The sequence below is a fragment of the Chamaea fasciata genome, unplaced genomic scaffold, assembly GCF_029207755.1.
Source record: "Chamaea fasciata isolate MVZ Bird 193981 ecotype frontalis unplaced genomic scaffold, bChaFas1.0.hap1 SCAF_5, whole genome shotgun sequence".
NCBI classification, from domain to species: Eukaryota; Metazoa; Chordata; class Aves; order Passeriformes; family Sylviidae; genus Chamaea; species Chamaea fasciata.
In genome coordinates, this window is record NW_027094090.1 from 13205449 (window position 1) to 13229174 (window position 23726).

At 43.1% G+C, this 23726-nt stretch overlaps 1 protein-coding gene across 5 annotated transcripts in view; it reads right to left on the reverse strand.

Annotated features, from left to right (window-relative positions):
* Window positions 1–1076: 1076 nt before the first annotated feature.
* Window positions 1077–23726, reverse strand: part of SRPK2 (SRSF protein kinase 2) — a 130023-nt gene continuing 107373 nt past the window's right edge. For 3 of the 5 annotated variants that reach the window (XM_066182853.1, XM_066182855.1, XM_066182854.1), the window contains 6 exons: window positions 20177–20277; window positions 19977–20084; window positions 10379–10448; window positions 9573–9665; window positions 9045–9137; window positions 1077–2754 (listed from right to left, as the gene is read on the reverse strand). In XM_066182853.1, coding sequence (XP_066038950.1) covers window positions 2570–2754; window positions 9045–9137; window positions 9573–9665; window positions 10379–10448; window positions 19977–20084; window positions 20177–20277 — 650 coding nt within the window. In that variant the 3' untranslated portion in view covers window positions 1077–2569. The remainder of the gene's footprint in view (window positions 2755–9044; window positions 9138–9572; window positions 9666–10378; window positions 10449–19976; window positions 20085–20176; window positions 20278–23726) is intronic. The other 2 variants (XM_066182857.1, XM_066182856.1) reach the window with 2 other exon arrangements.

The following is a 23726-nucleotide window of genomic DNA, read 5'->3' on the forward strand; positions in this document are numbered from 1 at the left end:
GGGAGGTGGCTGCTCCTACCCACTAAAAAAAAAAAAGTGGTAATTCTTTTTAACATGTAAAGAAGAAAAAGGTGGCCACTTTAAATTCTAATTTGCCTCTAACTACTGAAAAATCTTGCTAGTTAAAATCATGCACTAAAAATGCTTTCCTGAACGCCTGCTGCCTCTGCAGAACACACAGTGGAGTTGACATTTTACATTAGCATGTGTAGGGTAAGACAGCATTAGGCTATCAAGAACAGCAGAAAAACCCACCCCACCCTCTGTTTTGGAAGAGAATGTGCATCATCCTATCTAGCCCAGCATTCAGATCCGGTTGTCGGCCCCTTCCATACCTCCAGGAAGTGACATCATCATTTCAAATACAAGAGAACATGAAATACCCAGCTGTGCTTGGCAAGGTCTCAGTGCAGTACAGGGAGCTGCTGCAGTGGGGAGCAGAACAGGATGAGGGCTGGGCAGAGCTGTGCCAGCCTTGGGCTGCCCCTGGCACTTCAGTGCAGTGCCAGCATTTTCTGTGTTATTCAAGAACACGTTTGTAACTGGTTGCAGCAACCAGGGACTACAGAGCTGGGCTGGGTGTGAAGCTGAATGTAATTTTTACCTCCAGCACGAGTCCATTGTGGCATCGTCCTTCTGAGCAGCGTTGTCCTTGCAGCCACTAAAAGCAGTTCCAGGGATGAGGGTGAAGGCACACGGTCCTGAACCCCAACTGGACAGGTTTCCCCAGACCAGAGTGGTTTGCATTGCGGTGCCTGGGTAGTTCTCTGGAGGAGTGGCTGCCCCAGCCCTCGGGATTGGACAATCCTTCCCTTGTTTACAGGACTTGTTACAGAACGGCTGGTAGGAAAGACGCTTTTTTTGGGTCACATTTCACCCAGCAAACCACTCCCACCCGGCCCCTCCTGCCACAGGGCCCTGGGGCTGCTCTGACCCACACCAGGTGATGTGTTTCATCAAACATGGGAAGCTGCCTTTCTCTGGCCAGGACAAGCCAGCCCCCGCCTCCCACCCCTCGAGCACCCCCACAGCTGAGTCGTGGCTAGGCAAAGATTCCAATGACCAGCAACACTGTCTGAAAAAACAAAACACTTTAATTAGACAACTGCAAGCACCTCAAACAACTGGTTATTGTTACAGCATGGGGCTATCTTCTCACAATCTAGTTATTGCAAAGGCATGTGAATAAATTTTATATGGACAAAGTCAAGAAAAAAGTGGCACTGTAGTTACATGAAGATCAGGAGTAAGCTTACATTCATCCCACTGACTTCTAAAAGAGGCCCAAACACACCTCCGTACTGTACATTCTAAAATCTGTATTGCCTATAAGCTTCAGCCTATGCAGCTTTTTTTCCTAGGAAACACATAATTGTTGCGTGCAACTTACAATGGGCAGTCGTATGTCTACGGATGGGAAAGAATAAAGCTAGTGCAATTTGTTTTAGAAACATGTAAAGCTATGAATGGAATGAGCATGATCTTGCTTCTTGGATTATTTTACCCACTGCACTGTAAATATCTGCAGCTATATCCTTCCTTAACTGATGCCAAGCACACACTTTTATTATAAAAGATCAGTAATTCTACACAGAGAGTGGTTCTCATGCTCTACTTTTAATTTTTTTTCTTTTTCTTAAGGTATAGTACAACTTACAGTGCTTATAAAAAGGCAACACCATATGGTACCATGTCTTCACTATCACATTGTAAGGGAAATTGCTATTTTTCTTTTCTTAAAAGCACTTAAAATAGGCAAAAATTCTAAAAGGGAGTGCTAAATGATAATGCATACTTTATTAGAAAGAAGTCTAGCCTTCCTTTAAAGTGCCGTTTGGGGAATGAAATCCTGTAAACCAGAGCCACTTTGTTTAAAACCCAATGAACAGGAACTGCTACAGAATAGAAAGTTCACACAATTCCTTAAAGCGGTTTAAAGTCCACTACATGCAATTGGTTTGCTATAAAGCTCTCTAAAACTTAGTCGCTTTACTCTGAAATTGAGTCCCCAGTCCCATATTTAAATGGAAATAAACATTTACAGGGTGCATTTACATACACTATAATACAAGAATGACATCCCTTTGCCAGAAGATAAAATTGTACAATTCCTCGCCGTAACTCAGTTCTGACTTGATAAATTTCTTACACTCGTAAATTATATAATATGCATCAGCTAAAATATTTTTTTTTTCATAAATAGTTACAAAACTTGCCAAAACACATGGGGGGAAGTTTCTTTTGTTCAAAAATCTGACATCTGAATGTCACACAACACAAGAAACAATGCTTAAAGACACGTTAAGTGTTTTCTGAAGAAAGTGGGTGAGTAAACTACTAGCTGAGGACAAAAAGACTACCCTTCCCCAAGAACACAGTGCACAAAAAGCAAAATGTCAAACAGTACCTCAAGCAAAATAAAGGTCTGAGGATTGAAGCCAGCTCACGTGTGATCCTGCTAAAGATTTTGTGACAGTCACCTTTTAGGTCCAACGCATTGGAAAGTGGTTGCTGGCTTTTTTTTTTCTTTTTTTTTTTTTCTTTTTTTTTTTACAGCTGGAAGATTCTGCTAAGAATTCAGCCACGGATGCCTAAGGCATTCCCCAGCTGAAGCACGTTTCTCTGGGACCATTTCTAGCATGGGGATCAGGAAATCTGTAAACTGTGCAGCATCTTCATGAGGCCAACCATACTTCTCCACAAGCACATCAAAAAGACTCCAAGGTTTCAACTTGGTAATGTGTCGGAGTTCACCTGCAAACAGAAATATTAATGGCATTAGAAAAACACCTTGTTATTGCTGTCTAATCCCTGTTGTGTTTTTCTCCCACTCTGCATTCACAGCACCTTGCCCGGGCTGGGAAATCACTGTTTAGGAAGGGCAGCACACGCCAAGCTTGCTCGAGGTCCTCAAAGGAGATGAGTGTGTTCGACGTCAAAGCCAAAAACGGTTCCTACAGCCACTGGTACGTTACACCTGGACTCCACTGATTGTTCCTGCTCTTCGCTCTCCCCTGCACACAGGCGCTCATTCACACCCATGCTCACACCACGGCCAAACCACGTTGCAGGCCTCTCCTTCTTCATCAGACCACGAACCCAAATTTCACAGAATTGGCTCCAATCCCAACATGGAGGTCTCAGAAACACAGATCCCTGCCTCGTCTCATGGCATTAGCCAGCAATGCAGCAGAGCACTGATTCATTCCTAACCAAGCCAAGCAGAGATATGGTGCTCCAGAGAATCTGCTCCATCTCCCAGGCAAACACCCCCAGGAAGCTTGGTCCGAATCTTTCCTGAGGGAAGCACCTGCTGCTGCCCAAGTCTCTTTCAACCAACCACCAAAACAAGTGGTGGCAGCAGCTGCAGGAATGGAGTTCCCCCCAAGAGGAGGGACTTCTGCCAACCTGGCAATGTGTCCCACAGCACAAGGAAGGAGGTGAGAACCGTTCTGCCATTCAAACCAGCAACACTATCCAGGCCTGTCCACGGGTCATCCAGCATAGCATGGGGGGGAAGACTCTTCAGTTTCCTGCTCCTCCACTGTGTAGGAATGAGGCTCAAGGCCATGAGATGTGCCCCGAGGTGGTACATGGTGAAGAGATTACTGTGGGCACGAGAGGGACGAGCAGCTTCAGCCCGGATAACCTCACTGCTGCCATCAGGAGGGAGCAATACTGAGGTGTCACCTTGCAGTGACCCACAGCCTTTGCAATCCAGGCTCTCAGTATCCCTCATTTACATGTGGCATGGCCGCCCCCTCACCATTCCTGATGGCAGGACAGGGAATTTGACTACAGTTGCACCTCCACTTCTCCCAAAAGTATAAATCTGACATTTGAAACCCCCCTTGGAGAGGATGAGAATAGGACCCCACTCTGCAGACAAGGCTTGCTCCTCCTCTCCTCCCCAAAGCAGGGATATCTCTTTGGTAACATCTGACCGTGTCAGACCACAGCCAGGAACACCTGTATGTACTGCACTTAGGCTCTGTAGATCCAGTGCATTTATCACCAACACTCTAATCAATCTACGGCCTCTTGCTTCAACAAACTACACTAGCCACGAATCTGTGTGTGTGGAAGTTCTTACCGAATGTGACCAGACTTGAAGAGTGCCTGATCTGTTCTAATCAGTAATTAAGCCCTGCCGCACCCAGCCCCTCTGATCTCTGGGAGCCAGCTGAAACACAAGGGCAGTTGTTTTCTGCCAAATTTCCACACTCTTAATGCAACTCACGGCCATCTCCCTTCTTCTTCTCCATGGGACAGTGCAAAAAGCACTTGAGAGACCCTGGGGTGCTTCTGCACTGAGGAGAGTGATGGGGTCTCACCCCACACTGGAGGCTGAAAGGGCTCCACAACCTCAGTTCATCACCCAGGATGGGGCATCCAGGACACGCTACTTGTAAGCCAAGTGGTCTGTCAGTGTGGCGCTTGTCCCTGGCTGTAACCAACTGCCCACAAAATGCCATCAGACATCAGCTCACAGTCCAGAGTTTCTGCACATCCCTGTGGCTAGAGAAATTCCAGGGCAGAAGTAACCCGTGTCTGTCCGACTGCCCCAAGGGCTAAACATCTCGAAGCAATGGATTAAAAACCCCAAAGGCTCAGCAGACCTTGTCTCTGCTGCCTCAGCCCTCAGCAGGAGGTCCCAGGCAGGGTGGAGTGCTTTAAAAAGCAGCTCTCCAGCTGCTGTCACAAAGCCCCCAGAAGAGCAAGTGTGCAAACAATCCATCACCCACAAGCTGCCGGAGAGTCCGGTGTGGAACTCAAGGTGTGCAACGCCAGCAGAGGCCACGTTCTGGTTTATGTGTGAGCATTCACAGTACAAGCATGTCCCATCAACACCCACAGAGAAAGGCTCTGCTTTGGGCCCACAGCTGCCCCACAAAACAGGCAGAACAGCAAATCTTGGAGCAGCATATTCATTTCCAGCCTCACTCTCAGTCCTTTAAATCTTTGTGCAACTCTGAAGTTTAACTGCTGAAAATCTTACCTTTTGGAAGGTTTCCGAAAGAGTGTATTGGTGACTACTTACAAGAACAGGCAGTAAATGATGTAACAGGAATGCACGAACTCAAATACTGCCCCAAAGTTACAGAAAAGTGACTTGTTACTGACTGGAAGCAGAAAACTACTAAAAAAAAAAAAATCATGTCCATGGTTTCTCCAGCTCCCAGCATTCATTGCAAGGGCTGCTGTAATCATGTACCAAACGAGGCTTAGCTCTGAGGGAGGATGGGTGTGTGTTCCCATCCAGCACTGTCTTCATCTCTGCACTCACATTTTGTCATTTCCAGCATCTTTCCTCCCTCAGATCTGATAAGGCAGATTGCACAATGAGGCTCCTGGTGCCACTGTGGAAGGAGAGTTCTTGCTGTTTGACTACTCATTTTGTGAATGCTCATGCTAAGGACAGCACAAGACTCAGCACTTTTTCTGCTATGGAATGAACTCTTTTAGCACTATGGCTGAAGATTTCCACAAGAAGTTCTGTGAAGATTGTAAAGGTGCTTAAGCAGATAGGATACAGTAAAAATTAGCTGTGTGGGGGCCACTCTTTAAACTAATGCTTCAGTTTTCAGTAAGGATCACGATGCTAACCATGGAAACAAAACAGACTAAGTAAAAGACAATTAACACCACTCAGGTGGGAAAAAAGTCTAAGAAATAATTTTCCTGTGGGTCCTGTGTGGATGGAAATGAGAATCATCCATCCTAAGGCATGAGAGTAGCACAAGAAATGGAGGTGTCTGCCAACACGTTTTCATCTAGTTCAAGATGTTTGTACCATGTAGTTGGAGGAGAGCAAGGCTGTACCTATATTTAAGGAAGAAATTAAAAAAGCACAAGCCCCACCAGTCTGACACCATCTGTATTCAGGGCATTAGCATGAATTTTCAAAGTGCTAAAAATGTAATACTGAGAACTTCCTGAGAGAAGCTCTTTATTTGGATTCTTTATAGTGAAGCACACAGAAGATAATCTGCAGAGGACAACGGAGTTGTCAGAGCTGTAAAACTCCTGTTGCCAAAACAGAGGCAGCAATGATCCCTCTGAAAGATGGAATGCTAAGCCAGAAGGAAATTACTAAAAAAATTTCTGAAGGACCAGGGGGGGAAAATGCTATTTAAAGCTTTCTCTGCTGAGTGTAATACAAAAAAGCACAGAGCTGGTCTTGTCAAAGATAAATTTAAGATGTGCCACCAGGCAAGAGGATGGATTATTGAACAGTAAGACATGGATGATGTGAAGGACTGGGATATAATCTGCTGCTCCACATCTATGACATGATCCCAAGAACTATGGCAAGCACTGGTGGTGCAGTGGGTGGAAGCGAGGAGCATGGAGGGAGCCTTCCCTCCCCTCCCTTCCAGGAAAGTAAATGAGCAGCATCACAACGACTGCTGCTTATTGTTCAGCTCCCAAAGGGCAAAGCCAGCACCTGACCAGCATCTTCCACAGGTTTTGCTCACAAGGAAACATGACTAGCAAATACCGGAAGGAAAACAGAAGGGACTGTGATCCAGGAAAAATGAAAAGGGTTTACATTTTAATGCCAGAACATATTTATCATTTTTACAGTCAAAACTGCTTCCATGAAGACACTGAAGGAAAGGACTCCCTGGAGTTATTACTGGGTTTCATCAAGATGAGACCCTATAAAAATATGTGAGCATTTGTGTTATAGAACAAGAAGTAAGTTAAAAATGCTTTTCCTCTTTTAAATGCATCCTCCTATTTGAATGTCTAAAACTGCTTCAGGCAATTACTGAGAAAGGACCCGATCCTGAAAACTCTTTAAGTTACTAACATCTTTCTTTTTGTGCCTGGGACTTCAGTAGCACAACCCAAATGTTTAAAGCATCTCTCTGAGCTCAAACTTGCTCATGGACAGGAGCAAAACTCCAATTGTGATCTCTTCATTTTCACCCAAGACTGAAGTTTTCAATACAGGAGTTCTTCCAAGCCTGCCCTTAGACCACAGTGAGAAATTCTCCCAAGAGCCTCAGGCCTCTGTCACGAGGCTTCTGATCTCCAGTGCTCAAGCCACAAGCAGCTGAGTACAAAATGCAGCAGCTTCCTGGCCAACTCTGAAGCCTATCCCTCATACCCTGCCAGCCCGCCACACACAAATCCCTGCTGGGATCACCAGAGGCTGGCAGTACTCGGGTGACCAGGGAAAAGGGTGCCTGATGCAAAGGAAAGATGCTCAAGTAAGCAGGACACTTGCCACCTCCAGTTTTCTTGCACAAAACATTTCAGTTTCCCCAACTTGCAACAGCAGAATAACTGATATGACCTGAAAATGCAGCTTGGTTTGCTACTCCTTTGTCTTGCATTTGAGATCCTCTGGTTTAAGCAGAAACAGGTGGAATCCAGTCTACTCAATCTTCCACAGCAAACTTGCACTCGTATGTTGCGTGGTTGGTGAACCAAGCCTTTAATCCCACCCTGAGGGTTTAAGAGGCACCCACAGTGCCTCTGAGGAATGTCACTGACCTTCAGGCCCTAGAGGACAAGAGTGACACTCTGCAGTTGAAGACGCTCATGGAAGCAGCAGAGACTTTCCACATCACGGGAGTTTTACAAACTGCCCTCTCCCGTGCATTGCCAACACTGCAGTTACAGAGTAACTGCTGCGTCATTTTACAGTTCTATGACATCATTAGAAAACGCCAACCTGTCTGCTGTAAGGTGAAAAGCAGGAATGTGATATACACTCCAGCAGCCGCAATCCCTGTCTGGAGATGCTGTAGGGTATCTCTTGCCCCCTTACTGCTTTATACATTTCCAGACCTGTGGGTCTCGAGTTTGTACATCTCAGTCACTAGGGGACTGTTCAAAGGCTGCTGATACAGCCCCTCTCTCTGCCCACCGTGGCAGCCAGCTCCTGAAGCTCACCGCCCGCTGTGCAGGGAAGCGCTTGTTTTAAAGCCATCCTCTGCAAATTTCACTGGCTATCCCCCAGCTCTTACATGGTGAGTGCAGGCAAACAGCAGCTCTGTCTTCAGCTTATCCACTGACTTCCTGATTATGTAAACCTTACTCCACACTCAAAAGCCCCAGGCATTTCAGCCTCCCCCAAAGGGCAGCTGCTCTCTCCTAGATCATCCCTGCTGCCCTTCTCTGCACTGCCCCGCCATTAACAGCCGCATTAAGGACACAGAGGCACAGGGCGGGCCCTGCTGGAGCAGGAATACCCAGCACAGAACAGGCAGCCCTTGTGCCTGGGAGGGTGGATCACTGATTGTGTCCTGCCTCACAGCCCCGAGCTCCCAGGGGGAGCTCAGCCCCTGGACACCAACACCTCACTGCAGCACAGCCCAGCTCAGCCAGGGGCAGGGCAATCCACAGCTCTGGTCAGCAGGGAAGTGCCCTCCCCAGCCGTGGCTGACAGCCCTGGGCGTTCCCCCACCATGTAAAACAGGATGCTCCTGACAGACCCTGTCCCTCCATACAGCACAGTGCTGTCTCATACACTGAGGGGATAAAGGACACTTGAGGCATCACCACATTGCCCCACGAGTCAAAAACCTGCCTTAAAGAGCAGCCTGGGCCAAGTTCCATCACTTGGCACACACCCATCTGCTCTGCCTGCTCCCTGGGTGTGACAGCAGCCACACTCAGCTCAGTGTCCACTGCCCAGCTATTCCTTTCCCAACTCCATTATTCCTTACCAGTAGCACCTGCTGGAGCACTAGCTAGGATCCAAAGCTGCTGACAGACGGTTTTTCCCCACATTACAAGCTACACATCCTTGAGTCCTCACACTCACATGGAGATTAGACAACAGATTCACATGGACACCTGTTAATATCCACACTTCGCTGAATACATCCCCAAATGAATTTTAAATGAAATATTGAAATGAACACCACAAACTGTGGCTTTTCCCAGAAAGCCAAGTTTACACCGAAGTTCTTCTTTAGTAAGAGCTCTCCATTTAAATGGATACATTTCTTCAGTACCCGTAAATGAACATATTCTCCTTTTGGATAGTATTATGCTTTAAATTAGTGTTGCATAAACACCGTTACCTTTTTTGGTGAAAAACTCCTTGGAATATTTCCCCAACATAGCGTATTTTCGAGGGATTTTTCCCAGCAGTTCAATGATCAATGCTATGTGGTCTGCATTGGAGAACATTGCCAGCAAAACAGAAACATACAACAGTTTAATCAGTACATTGCATGCACACACTAACACTGGCCCGGTACAGACAGAAATAGATTGATCCTGGTAAAAAACACAAGTGCACACTGCTTGCACAGTGGCTACTTTGGAAAAGATGCTTTCAGCAAAACTTCCTTCTCAAAACGATGTTTGAGGGTCAGCTGCCACAAACAAGTTTTGCCATGTAATTTAAAATGTACCAATAGTTATTTTTCAGAACATTTGGGTAAAAAAAAAACAACTGTCAGAGACTCCTGAGAATTTTGCTTTTCAAAATACAAATTTTGTTGTGCGTTTCCAGGAAATGCTCCTCGCTGGGACACGATACAACCAGCAACAGCAATTCCACTTCTGTCTGCATCATGGCACCTTTCAAAAAGAAGAGGTACTACCTCTGCGATTGAAGAATTCCCGAGAATATTTTCCAGATAGAGCAAAGTGCCTTGGGATATTGCCTAGCAGCTCTATGATGTGTGCTATGTGGTCTATGAGGGAGAGAAAAAAAGGATACGGGAGTGGAAGGGGCAGGGAAAGGATGGGATAAAAAAGAAGAGGAAAGAAACTGGAATTAGTAAAAAATCAGAAATAGTTTCAAATCAACAATGTTTGCAGCAAATCCATGCAGAGGTTTCCAGGATCAGCAGAGCTCTGGCATCATTAGTAGCATTTAGGAACAATGAATGATGCCCACATTACCACTGCAAAGAGCATTTACAAGCAAACAAGCATGAAAATGGACAGGTATACAGATGGAAGCAGGAGTTAACTCTGATTTTAAAAAAACAATTAGTAATTGCCTAGTTCAAATAAAAATACACAATGTAAACATTATTCCAGTGTCACTCTTGTAAAGAGAATAATATAATCAAGTTCAAATTTGTCGTTTCTTTTCTAAACTAAAACGTTGTTATTTTCAATCAGGTTTCCACACATATGCAATCTTACAAGAAGGGCAGTTTAATTCCTTCAGGCAGTTGTTAAGTAGATGAGTATCTGCAGAAGGGAGTTTTTGCCCACCCACTGCTAGTGGTGGAACTTAAAACTAAAAAGAAAAAAAATCGTATTTATACTCTGGAGACAATGTGTATGAACAGTTTTACTCATATACAAAACTTAAACCCCACTGTAAGCTCACTGGAAATTTAAGAGGAGTATGAAAATATGAAGAAACTCTTACAATACCTCAAAAGAGTCATACCTTCATCCCTGGAATAGTCTTCCCCGGAGTGTGGTTCAAACAAGTAATCTCCGGTCGCTAGCTCAAACGCCTACAACACAACAGACACGGTCATGGGTGATTCAGAAGTAATGCTTCTGATCGTAAGATGTCAGCAAAACATCACAGCTACCTCAGAAGCGAGGGGGAACTCACATTCAAAGCTCGAGGCCCATGACTGGATCTGAGACCGAGGAGAGGCCGCTTACCTGGGGACATCACTCCTGCAGTGCAGCACAGCGTGGACCCAGGCTCTGGAGAGAGCCCCGTGTCCAGCTCTGCCGGGCCTGGAGCCACAGCAGCGTGCCCAGCCCCGGGCACTGCTGCCAGGCAGGAGGGCTGAAGGAAGGAAATCACAGAGGGCAGCCCCTCCCTGCAGTTCTGGCACTGCTGCCACGCTCAGAGCAGCAGCAGGCTGCCGAGGGAGCGGCTCCAAGAGCCCGGCTGCGCTGCACCGAGGCAGCGTTGAACACGGCTTTACACACTCGTGCGTGTACTCTGGAGATTGTGTCAGCGATTTCTAAACACGTCAGGTATTTCTAAATGTATAATGAGAGCTACACATGTACCTGAAGGGTATTTACCTGTCAGATTGCCTGATGCAGGCCGAACTAAAAAAGTCTGCATCACTAATAAAATCCATTTATGACTGTAATTAAATTGACCAACAAAAACAATTCCATTCATTTCTATAACTGATCACTTGAATTGGCTTCTTCGATGACTCTAAATCTGAAAGAGGGTTTTTTTGAATATTTCAATGATGGGAGTGAACAGTGAGATAGATACTGACAGGGAACCCAGAACAGACACCGGGACATCAGATCCCCTCAGGGCAGGAAATGCCTCCATGGGATGCTAACCCTGTGTTAGGTGAGGGAAAAACTGACTTTCTCTTTATGGGTGTAATGATTACAAAAAGCTGCAAAGCACTGAAGCAACTATGAGAGCCCCTACTTGTGTCCAGACATGGATTAATCTGGTCTAATTTCTCTTTCAGCGCTGGCTTACCAATTGCCTAAGCAGCCACAGGAATCTAATTCTTTCCAGGTGGTTTAAACATCAAAGTATTTTCCATGTCCAAGACATGGGAAAACATCTGATCCAGAAAAGCATTCCAAAAATGAGGCAGAGCTTCCTGGCACAATTCTAGGATGGGATTTCACTCCATTAGAACATTTACTACAAAATACTCGTCTCCTGAAAAGAGACACTTTTCTGTTCCAATTTGTAATGTGGAGTTGCTAAATCACCTGTAAATTTAGCCTATTTATGAGCACTTGGCTTCTTCAAGCTGTGAACTGCAGTGTCATCCAAGTGGGCTACAGCCAACATAACTCATTGCAATCACACATCGCAGCCAAGAACACTCCTTGTTGACATTTCTGCTGATCCTACGAACAGGCCTTTAACTTCTAAAGTTACTATCACTAATAAACAATCATTCACTACTTTTCTTATTCTACTCTTAGCTCAAGATTGACAGTTTTCATTCTACAGCTGAAAAAAAACCTGAAGGACTTCATAAAACACCAGGTTTCTAGACTGAAATAAATGTACAGAGCAGCCAGAAGTAATCACTGGGGGAGATCTCTAAAACACAACACAGAGAACATTGTTACTGTCCTGAGATGAGACAGGGAAGACCCAAGTGTCCCCTCTGTATCTCATGGCAACGTATTTATTCATAGGAAAAGCTGGACCAGCTTTCCCAGGAGAGCACACACTGATGGGGCCGATTCCTGAGGACATTGAGAAACTCGCTGCTACTACACAGAGATCCCTGGAGAAAAATGGAAATGTAGCTGAATTCAGCCACGAAGGTAGACTACACAAGAATATCGTTTCTGTCCCAAAAATGAAGCATTAATAGCTTGATATGTCTGCGTGGGACTAAAAAGATTAAACTAAAGAACTGTGAAAACTGTTAATGGAGAAGCACAAGAGGTAAGCATACTGCTATGATACAATGAATTTGAGATCTGTTCGTGTATCGCAAGAGCTGAAAGCTTTCACAGATTTGGGATATGCAGACCACCCTCACACTGAACAAAAACTAATGCTTTTGAAAATGATGATGACGCTTCTCTTTTCCTTTTTGTACAGCTCTGACTCCATGCCCCGGATGGGCTGGAGCCGCAGCACTTGACACATTTGATTTTCTGACTCTCCCTAAAGGACTCTAAGAACAGCAACACTTCTGACTCAGATGCACACAAGGACAGCACCAGAGGCAGGTGCTGTGATAAGTATTTGTAATGACGGTTCTCAGCATCCATGGAAGACAATGTCTCACAGGCTCATCTGTGGCAACCTGGTAGCACGTTCCCAGCTATTTTCAGGACAGACTGGCTACACAGTGCAAGAGAAATTAAATTAATTTGTCCTCATATAAGAAAGAATAAAACCCATACGTAGGTTTTCATCATGAAGAATCAGCGTTAGAGATACATTAATAAACACATAAATAGCTGTAAGAAGGCCAATCACATCTCTGGATTGTATCAGTCGGAGCTCTTCTGCTCTTTAAACCACTGTCCAAAGGTGTGGTGCACTGGAAAGCCCGTGCCATTACTGAGTGGGTGCCGCTGGAAGAGGAGATCTCTGCTGTCACATACTGAGAGCCACAGCCCTGGCAGTGGAACCACTGCTGCTCCGGACTTCCTGGGCACTCTCAGTACTTACTCACACTTTACACCCACCTGTAGGCACATACAACCCCCCAGTCCCCATAAGAGGGGTCACTGACACTCTGTGATGACACGAGGAGACTGAGATCCTGAGGGCAGCACAGTGACCACAGGTCTGGTGTGCCCAGCTGCGACCAGTCTGGGGCCACCAGCAGGAGAGACACCCCAGGAAGTGGAGAAAGGTCAGGGAGGAGATGGACTCAGGCATCATGGGGGCTGAGCAGAGGATGCAGGAGGAGGGACTGGCGGGGCTGGGTTTGCTCAGATGGGAGAAGGGGAGAAGGGATTTAATTGCTGCACTCCACCGCCTGAAGGCAACAGTGGAGAAGAACAAGGCACATCCTCCCCCATGAAAGGACAACACAGAGCAGACACAGGCAGCAAGACGGGAAATTCCAATCAAACATGAGGGAAAAAAATTCTCTGGTGAGACTGCCTGAGTACTGGGACAGGCTGCTCAGAAAGGCTGTGGAAATGCCATTCTTACAGGTACATCCTGAGGTACATCGCCTCGATTGGACAAGGCTCTGAGTGACCTCATCTACCTTTGACAACAACCCTTGTTCAAGAAGGAGGCAGGTATCAGAGATTACTTTAAACCTAAATTGGTCTGTTATTTCCATGATGCTACAAATACAGACTAACCATATTTACTTACTTTCCCTTTGAAAGTAATTTCTAAAAACTAGTTTCTTGACTCCAACTTTAAAATACCATGATTTTTTTACTTAATGTTGACATTTACATCAAGAGAAGTCAGCATTTCATTTATTATATGGAGATAAAAAATTAGATACAGCACACCCAACATATGGCACAGAAGCCCAAGGCAACCATCCATCCTTACTGACTGTTCTGGCAATTTCTACTTACCACTTTCCAAAGGTTCTCACAGAAAACCAGTCTAGACTGCTTTTATCCATCTGCAGATGGTGAACCTTTCATATAAATGGTAACACTGCTGTTTTATAGCCTCTGAAGAGGCTCTATTTCTTCCCTGCCACACGATGGTATGCGAGCCCACCACAGTACAGAACCGGTGACATCACTTTATAATGGACCCATATCTAACCACACTATTGGAAATGGCTACATTTTCACTGTGTGACAGCTGTGTACTCAATCTGGTGATTGAAAAATGGATGCATGCCTAGGGAAAGCTGTCTGGGAGAGGACTGGAAGAACAATTCACTTGGACTGCATCAGCCTCCCTGAATTGAAGCCCCAGCTGAAAAAGAACAACAAGCTATAGGCCAGAATTATTATTTTGACAGATGAGATGCAGTTCTTGCCCAGAGCTTCTCTGCCCCAGCTGAAATGAAGAGACGTGAATGAGAAGACTGTAACTGCTTTAAAAAACAGGCTTGGTTTTAAGAACACTGCTCCACAGAGCAGTGGGAGCATGGAAAGATGATCAGAAAGCTTTTTGAGATACACACACCAGCTGACAGTTGGTTCTCCCATGGACATCGCCCTGTGCAGAGCCAGGCAATGGGAAGAGTACGAAAGGTGTTTTGCATGGTTAGTGCTTGGTAAGGAAGGCCAAACATACAAAACAGAGACTTGCATGGGATGCTTGGAAAGGAAACGGGGTTCTTTTATTGGCTCTACTCCCATCTTGGAATCATGCACATACTGAGTGGTTGCTTTGGAAAGTCAGCTCCTCTGGGAAATAATTTTCTTTTGAGTGTTTCAGGTTGTCCACCCACCACCTCCAAAAAGGGTGTACAGCGAGTAATAACAGCATTCTGTACTGTATCTGCCTACTGAAAAATATGTGCATAGCAACTTCAGCTTTTTCTCCCCTCGAAACCACATTTCTGATTTTCCATTTTTCCTTAAAATACTGTTTCTGTGCAGACTGAGGCTTGTCATCACACCTTTGGTATGTGCCACTCACACATACTAACATGATGATACTCATGATCCCATGGAGACATGATCATTTTTTCCCTGCTTACAACAGTGGAAGAGTAGTTAAGGACAGTTACCTCTCCACTGCACATTAGAGAACATCATACACAGAAGTAAACTGGGGGCACAAGCCTGCAATTTACCTACAAGTACTTACATGTAGGTTTAATTTCAACCTAACTTACGATATCCTGCTCATTCTTCATTCTGTTCCTCTGAGTTCTCTCACATGAACAGAAATGCCCATGAATAAACCCCACTGCTGTAAACTTGCTTGCCCTGTAGTAGCATGTCCCTTGTTTTGAAAGCTCTTTGCCTGTCCCCTTTCCCTCACGCCTGGTAGCATTTTCTTTCATCATCTGCATTCTCTTTGGGTAGATAAAATACCAAGTACAATTTTCACCTTCTCTGACTTCCTGCTGATCTATAGCTGTCATCTGTTTGCTAGGTCTTATTACAAAGAGAAGACTGCAGGAATCACAACTCTCCACAAAAGACACCTCAGAAAACTGTTAAGAACTTTAAAAACCTTGTTCATGTCCCAGCCTGTGACAGAGTCACCCCTTCCCCACAGCTCAAACCAAAGGTAATGAACAAAAACCAGATGATGAGATTCACCGCTTCAGGTGCTTTTCCTGTCTCCAATCCAGGGAGACTGGAACAAGGAAAAGCAGTGGAATCATGGTCTTGCAGTAATTTCCCGAAGCAATACAAAGGGATGCCGTCTGCCAGTACTAACTCCCTTATCTTGCCAGGATTTCTTGGCAGCAGCAGTGGAGTACTGTGCTCCATGTTTTCTGGGATTTAGGAAATGCTAAATCACTCAGTGTCTGTTCAGTTTCTGCTCTACAGAAAGCAACATGCTCAATACTGTTCATGTGGAAATTCAAACTGATACAACTAAATCATCAAGTGTTTTCAATCCTGTCAAAGGTACTGCTGGCTCCAAATCTATTCCCTCTTTTTGGGTGAAAATGAGAGATGCACCTCCCTGTTGGCAGAATTAAATTAGGGCTTAGTACAGGAAGGGAACATCTTCTAGAATTTAGTCAATGCAGAGAGATTCCCAGTGTCTAGCTTCCCATGACAGCAGCTGAATACTCCACTTAAACAGGCCACAATGTTAAAAGAAAAATAAAAGGGCACTGTACAATTTCCCTAACCAAACTTACACATGTCCAGCAACTGACAGTAACAATCATTCCAACCAAGATCATCAAGGTCTAGAGAAAAAATGGAAGTTACACGTTCTGGAATTCTTTGCCAAGCACTGAACAAGCAAACAACTCTGCTGTGGTCTGGAAAAGCCCACTGACATCTAACCTCTTTCACAGCACTTCATGCATGCACTGATTATAAGCCTCCACAGACATGCATCATCCTCTTTCTTCCCTTCCTTTGTTTTTTCTTAGAGACTCTGCAACTCAGATCACCTGAGTAGAGGACTGGTACTGGTCTGAGGATATTCACATTCATCCTTTAAACCTGACTGAAAGAAGTTTGGGGCCCAAGAACCAGGCCATGCTAAACTATCTAAAATTAGAAGATTCAGCTCACAGGCTGCTGGCTTGCAATGCTACTTACTCACTGACATAACACCAAAGAAACAGCACCGCAAGATTATTAGCACCGAGTTATTTTGCCCTACTTTGCTGTTTGGGTAGAGCCCTTACATGGATGGCTCCGACTACATACACTCCCAGCACAAGCAATCCTGGTCAGAAACTGGCTCATACTCAAGTCAATACAAATAAATCAGGACTATTCTTTCCTGGAAGCTGTATCAAAACCATCAAGTTCCTGGCTAGACAAAGCCATCCCAAACTAACTGAGCCCAGGTAAGGAATGCTCTCCATATGGACACAATGTACCATTTCCCAGAAAATCCATAAGGGGATATTCTGCAAGTTGCTGTGCGCACAGGAACAAAGATGCTTTACATACTTGAGGCCTGTTTATCAGAGGCCTTGTTTAAAAGCCTCATCTTCATCCTTATTATTAAAGACTGTGTAAAATGGACAGGCAAATGGTGTGCTGGAAAAAGACATTCTCCTACTGCTGCTGAGATAAAACACATTTTCTGTGCTTAACACACTATGCCATAAATACAAGCCAATTCAAGAACCAGTAGCTGGGCTACTCATGGTGTATGCTACCCCCAGCGAGCAAGATTATTTCATTAGCAAGCAACAAGGCAGTGAAAATCTTAGGCTCAAATGGAAATCTATAAAGCACAAGACCAAGTTAAGACCCCAGATGAATCCTGGTACCAAGCACTCCGAGTCATCCTTCACATAATCCAGGACACATAAAAAGACTGGTGTGTTTTACATACACATAAATCTCTGACACAGAAACCCCACAGACACTAAGTTCCAAGAAAGGCCTTTTCTGTTGCAATTTTGTAAATGGAGATGCGAGCTAGAATATCTGACACAGCAATAGATACAAAATACATGGAGAAAATCTTCTATTTTGCAAGCTAAGCTGTGTTCATGTATGCTCGGTGCTGTCACATTAGGTAAAGTATGGATGGATGGAAATGTGCCAAGGAAAAAGTAATGGAAATACTGATGGACCACTCGTTCTGCAGAGTACTGTTTCCAAAAATGCCCTTAATGACTCAGGACTTGTACAAGCGAAGTCGCCCCCGCTCTCCTTTGGGAGTCCTGGACAACAAGGCTAACAGGGTATCTGAGCTCTATTTTGGCTGAAAATGAACACCACCTGCTCCAGCAGACAATCCATTTGAAAGCACAGTTAACATGGAACAGGGTGAACTAAATATGAAACAAGAGTGAGATAACCTAGAAGGGCATTTTCTGAACCAAAGCTAAGAACAACAAGGAAACCAAACTTGAGAAAGCAAGTGGGGCTGTAGAAGCATTAAAACACTTCGGCACTTCGCAGTTCTTGACTGCCTTAGGGATCGGAGAGGTTCACATCATAATTTCCAAAGACAGCCTAAGTAAGTTATTTGGGAGTTTGCAGTTCCACATCAGGAATGCTTTCCTGGCCATTAATCTCTGTTACAAGCCCTCTGCAGAAAGAGGTATTAAGGTCTTCAAGGCAATCCCCACCTCAGAGCTGTTTTCCACCTGATCCTGGACCAGCATCCCCAGTGCTCTGACCGATTTTCTCAGACACACAGCAATGCAAGCAGATTCTGGGGGCTTTCAAATGATGAATTTTTTCTATGAGCTTGAGAGGCTGATCTCTACTTTTTACACAACTATACCATGATGACAACTGAATTCAGCAACTGTATGTCACTGTCGTAATGTTATAAAATTTCTGCCGCATTTCTTAAGGACAAAACCCTAAAGACTGTGACAGACAACAGAACTACAGCACTTCTGCCTCAAATGCTTTACTATCTGCAAGGCTTATGTAACAAAAAAGAAGAAATACATTTTTCTCATTAAAATACTGAAATTTCATACATAACCGTGAATCTGAGTTAAGATACCTCCAGTGGCAGTGCTGCTTTAGGCTTTTTTCTTTCCCTGAGTTTGAAGAAAGCAGTAATGCTTACATAACACAGAGGAGAAGCTGTAATAGGCTGGGCAGCACCAAGTATTGCAAGAATATGATATTCCTTAGGTGTGATACTGCTATTTAGTACCCTCCTATCTTTAAACACAGTTCTAGATAAGACTTCAGCCTGCTTTATGTGCCTTCAGCTACAGGACTATAGGACTATATAAGACTGTAAAATTAGAAGCAATAGGTACAACTTAAAGATGAATGCAGGGTGTCCAATAAAATAAAAGGTTATCAAGTTCAGCTGAGGTTTACAACATACTAGGTAACAGAACAAAGTCTCTATAACGATTTTGTAGTTAGTTAAGAGAAGAATAATTAAAAGAATTAAAGAACAAACCGTGGAATATTTTATATGCTTTGTTTCCAATGTAACAGAAAAATTATCCATTTTGTCCACAAACAGAAGAGTAAATTTGGAAATAGATGGGTTTTCAGTGTACTAAAGGCAAAGCTAGTATTAAACTCCAGAGAAAACATACTTTAATTTCACTTATGGCTTAGCTACTTCCAACACATGGCCTGCTGAACTTACAATATCTGTACGATTTTATGTTCCTTTCAATCCTCCTCCTCTCCCTCCGAGCGGTGCAATTCTTCTCATCACCCACGCCTGCAAACTGTGTCTAGTATTTGAGTCTTTTCCTCCTCCTCACACACTTACTCTTATCAGACATGGATTTGTAAAATATAAAGATTTGATTAAGTTTTCACTTTTAAAATAGGCAAAGGTATTCCTAAATTTGTTTTTTGGAAATACATACTATCTTTAATGAGAAGATGCATGCAGCTTCTTCATCCTCAGAGAGATATTAGAGTGTTTCAGAAAGCTGCATGATTTAAGTTTTCACTTTTTCTGTTCTCTGAAGACTCTAAAAAAGCTGTAATTTCAGTTGTGCGTTGAAACTAATTCTACAGAATGTTACCACATATTTTACGCCAATAAACTGAACTCATTCTCTTGAAAGTTCAGAACCAAGCCTAATTCAATCCATGTTTTCACTGCACTTGGCACCAATTTCAAGTATTTCACTGTTTTGCTACTTTACACAAGCAAAAGGAATGTAATCACAGCTAACAGTAGCACAGACTAGAACAACTAAGACTAGAATGAAACAAGCAGTTGTACTTCTTCAGTTACATTTTGTCATTCAAAATAGACATATTTTCTCTCTAAACTTGCATGTTTCTGACTACAAGTTTAAGACACATCACATGAAAATGAGATGTGCTCTCCAAAGTATTTCCTTTTGACTAAGGCTTGAGAAATTGAAAGAAAGGGAAGAAATCATCAGAGCTATCTGATACAACATCATTTATGATAATGTATTTGTGTCAAAATGTCAAAACCATCCCCATCAGGTTTCCTCACTTAACAAACAACTCTTTTTTGGAGCTCTACTCTTGTAAAATACACATTGCATTGTTCTTACCATACATGCTGTACTCCAGATATCAGCAGGTGTGCTGTAACCTGCTCCTATTAAAACCTCTATGGATCTGTACTGTCTTGTCTGGATGTCTTCTGTGAAGTGTTTATGCTAAAATAGAAAGAACCACATTAATGGAAAAAAGGCACTATAAAAAACCTGCTCTAAATAGTGAACAGCTAAAATGATGTAGTTACACTTACCACCCAGCAGGCATTCCCCAGGTCAGCAATTTTAACTCTAATTTTATCTGCATTTCTTGGGTCCAGTGGATTCACCAGTAAGTCAGCAGCACGAGTTTTTGCTAACACAAGCAAAATGCAGAACAGTTAGCATGTTAAGCCCACAATTATCTCTAAGCAGTTTTGCCTTGACACTTTGTTCAGCACGGTCATACACTGAAGACATCAAAACAATTTGCTGAATGTTACAAGAAATTAAAGCAACATAAAGAGGATATCTTACCCTGATTTCTAAATATCCTTATTCATTTCAAGTGCATTTTTTTGCATTTTTTAGCTGCCGAATGACTATTACTACAATATCCAGAAGAACTTCTAAGCAAAACCAGTGTATATGTTTCCCTGAACAGATTCAGACAGAGTATGTTAAAACCCAGACTGCAAGAACTCACCGGCTACACATATGAAAGGTATGTTCTTGGAACAGTTTGGTTGAGAAAATAAATCCTGCACGTCCATGCCTGGCTACAGTAAATAAAATCTGGCTGGATTTTTGTTTGTTTGTTTTTGTTTTGTAAACCTATCCCACGGGCTAAAAGACTCACTGAAACCTGGCTAATTTGACAGCCTAGGGGGCTGTCATCCTTTTCATAAATAATTCAGCATTCAAAGTTCTCTGAAGGTTCTATTTGCATCAATCATGATCCCGACTAAAATGGCAGAACTTTTATCTGAATTATCTTTAGAGGCTCTTGGAACACTGAAACCTTAACACAGACCGGTGGAGGTGCTGCTTTTCTCTCTTTTGACATTCCACCTGCTAATTCCTAAACTGCCTTGGAAAGAAAGCAGATGACTTGAAGGCAGAGCCAGGTATCACAAATCACAGGGAAGCACAGGATTGGTCTCTGTTTCCTTGACCCAGAGCTACAAGGTGTAAACTGGAAACTGAAGGTAAGGTAAGAAAGAGTACTAGATCCAAAAAAGCACTTGTGACTGCAATGATCTGATAAACCGGTGAAAGACTTGGAAGAGGAAAATACACCAGACATGGGCCAAGGACAAAAAATACTGGATGTCTAAATGGGGAATTAGGAGTGACTGAAATCAGATGGAGACCTTCACTGCTGGCACAGCAAGCCTGAATAGGTTATCAGAGCACTGAGTATTAGCCAACCAGAAAATAAAGTGGCAGGGTCCACTGGAGGAGAGAAGGAATAAAAATACAGGAGTAAATAGCAAAAAGCAGAGGGGGCAGTGACCTCAACAAACAGATGTCTAAAAAGGCTGGAATGGAGCCCAAGACTCAAGTTGATAAAAAGCACCAACATAAGGATAGAAGTAAAACACTCAAAAGATAGGAAGTAGTAAGACTAGTAAGTTTAATATTGAAGTCTTCCCTTAAAAACATGTTGCATGGTACAGTGTAATTTTTTTTAAAAACAATCACATGCAATACTGAAGAAATAACAGGACCTTTCTCAGTTCAGTAGTCTTTGCAAAAAAAAAAGACAATGCTAGATAAATCCTTCCCACACATCTTGCTGAAGGACTGCAGTAAATACAGTGGAATGAAGGGGTGGGGGGGAAAAAGCCTCATGACTAAGACATCTGAATATGGCATTAGGCAACAGCTTTCTTCAACCTTTTCCTTAGAGTGGGACCTGAGCAGCTAATAGGGAGGTGCCTATACTTCTGTGTTTTTCTAAAAACTTATGATGCTTAAGTCCTGCCCCTTCTTAAAGATGAATTCTTGGATTCTGTATTTGATAAACACAGGCCATTTAGAACTGAAAGTGAAGTCAGAACAGGTGTATTTTCTAGAAAGTGCTCACAAAAAAGCATCCAAATAAGCTTAACCTGTGCACAAAATTAGCAAACACTTCTGTGTCCTAGTTCCATAAAAATTAAGAAATATCACCTTAACTCTCACAGTCTCAGGATGACAATGTACTTAGCAAACACTCAAACACTGGAAAGAGAAGGAGGAGAGTCATGAGGAAATTCCAGATCTATCTTCAGGGCATTGGTCATGCAGTGAAAACTTGAGAAAAATAAAAACTGCTCATCCACTGAACACAAACTGGTTTGTGCACTGAACAAGGCAAGTACCCCCCAGAAAAAGATGAGACCATGTCACTTAACAATGCACAGCCATGCCTAGAGAAAGAGGAATTAAAGTCTACTTCAGTACAAGGAAAGGACAATAAAGATACGGTGAAAAATGACATAGCACAATTTAAAAATATTAAACAGCCTCTATCTCCAGTACGCTGCTTCTTTCTAAATACCTTCATCTGTTTTATTATTGTTATACTCAGTATTATTATTGATGCCATTAGTATCTGTTATATTCAGCTTTTCCTCTTTCTTCAAAAAAAGTCAACTACCCCTGAATTTACTGTCTGTCTTCTTTCTTTGCAAGAAAGGTGTGTGAACCGATGGGCTAACATCAAGGAGGAATAAAGTAGGTTTGTTCCTCCAGCTATGGAGATAAGCTGTTTCCATGAGGACAAAAGCAGCTTTAATCTCTGAAGACATGAGGATTTTACACACCACCCCAGGAAAACAGCAGTGGAATCTTTCTATATACAGCCTATAAACAGCTGGCAGAACAAAGGAAGAAACTATCAGGCAACTAGGAACCTCCTCTATATTGTCTCAGGGACTTTAGAGTATAAGGAGATGGACTAGAAGCCTTATTTGCCTGATCTTCCAGAAATGCAGTTCTACTGAGCCGTATTTTATTTCATATTTCTCACCTTACCGGTCAGGCCCTGTAATAAACTGTGTAAATTGCTCTTCTAAAGTCTTAAACCAAGAAATCCACTTGACTGTATTTTTCAATGCAATTCTATTTAAATTTAGTAACTTCATCTGTGACAATATTGATGGCAAGCTTGGTGATCTTCTTCCTGAGTTCCCATTTTCTTCTATCCGCTTACAGATTTAGTCTCAGTATTTTCTTTATTAAAGTTGAAAGCCATATATTTATCATTTAACTACTGGCACTGTAAGTAAGACCTGTGTGTAATATCCTGAAGCTATTTAATTCAGTGGAAAAAATCCAGCTCTTTGCAATGACACCAAGATTTCACCTTCCATGTCTTCAAATGGATTTACAGGCAAACAGGATTTACAGGCAAAAGTTCTGGATTGATGGCCAGAATTTAAATGTTCAAAACCACGCCGAATATAGAAAAGCCATAATGAGTTGAGGGTTGGCAACATGCCCTGTTGAGTATTAATAAAAGGTTAAGACGGGAACTGTTTGACACAGAAAGAACAATTAATGAATGAAAACACAGCATATTACAGAATTTTTCAATATGACTGAGAAAAGATGTGATAAGAAGTAACAGATAGAAGCTGCAGCCAGACAAGTTCAAACTTGCTACAATTCTTCTAAAACAAGAAAGAGTACCAAGCAGTGGAACACTTCAATCACACTAGATTATCATTTTGTTTGTCCATTTAAGAACAGGTATTTTTCTCTTTGAAAAATATGTTTTAAGCCAACAATAAAGGTTACTGGGCCTAAAAGATGGTATATTACTTGTTACCGAAGGAT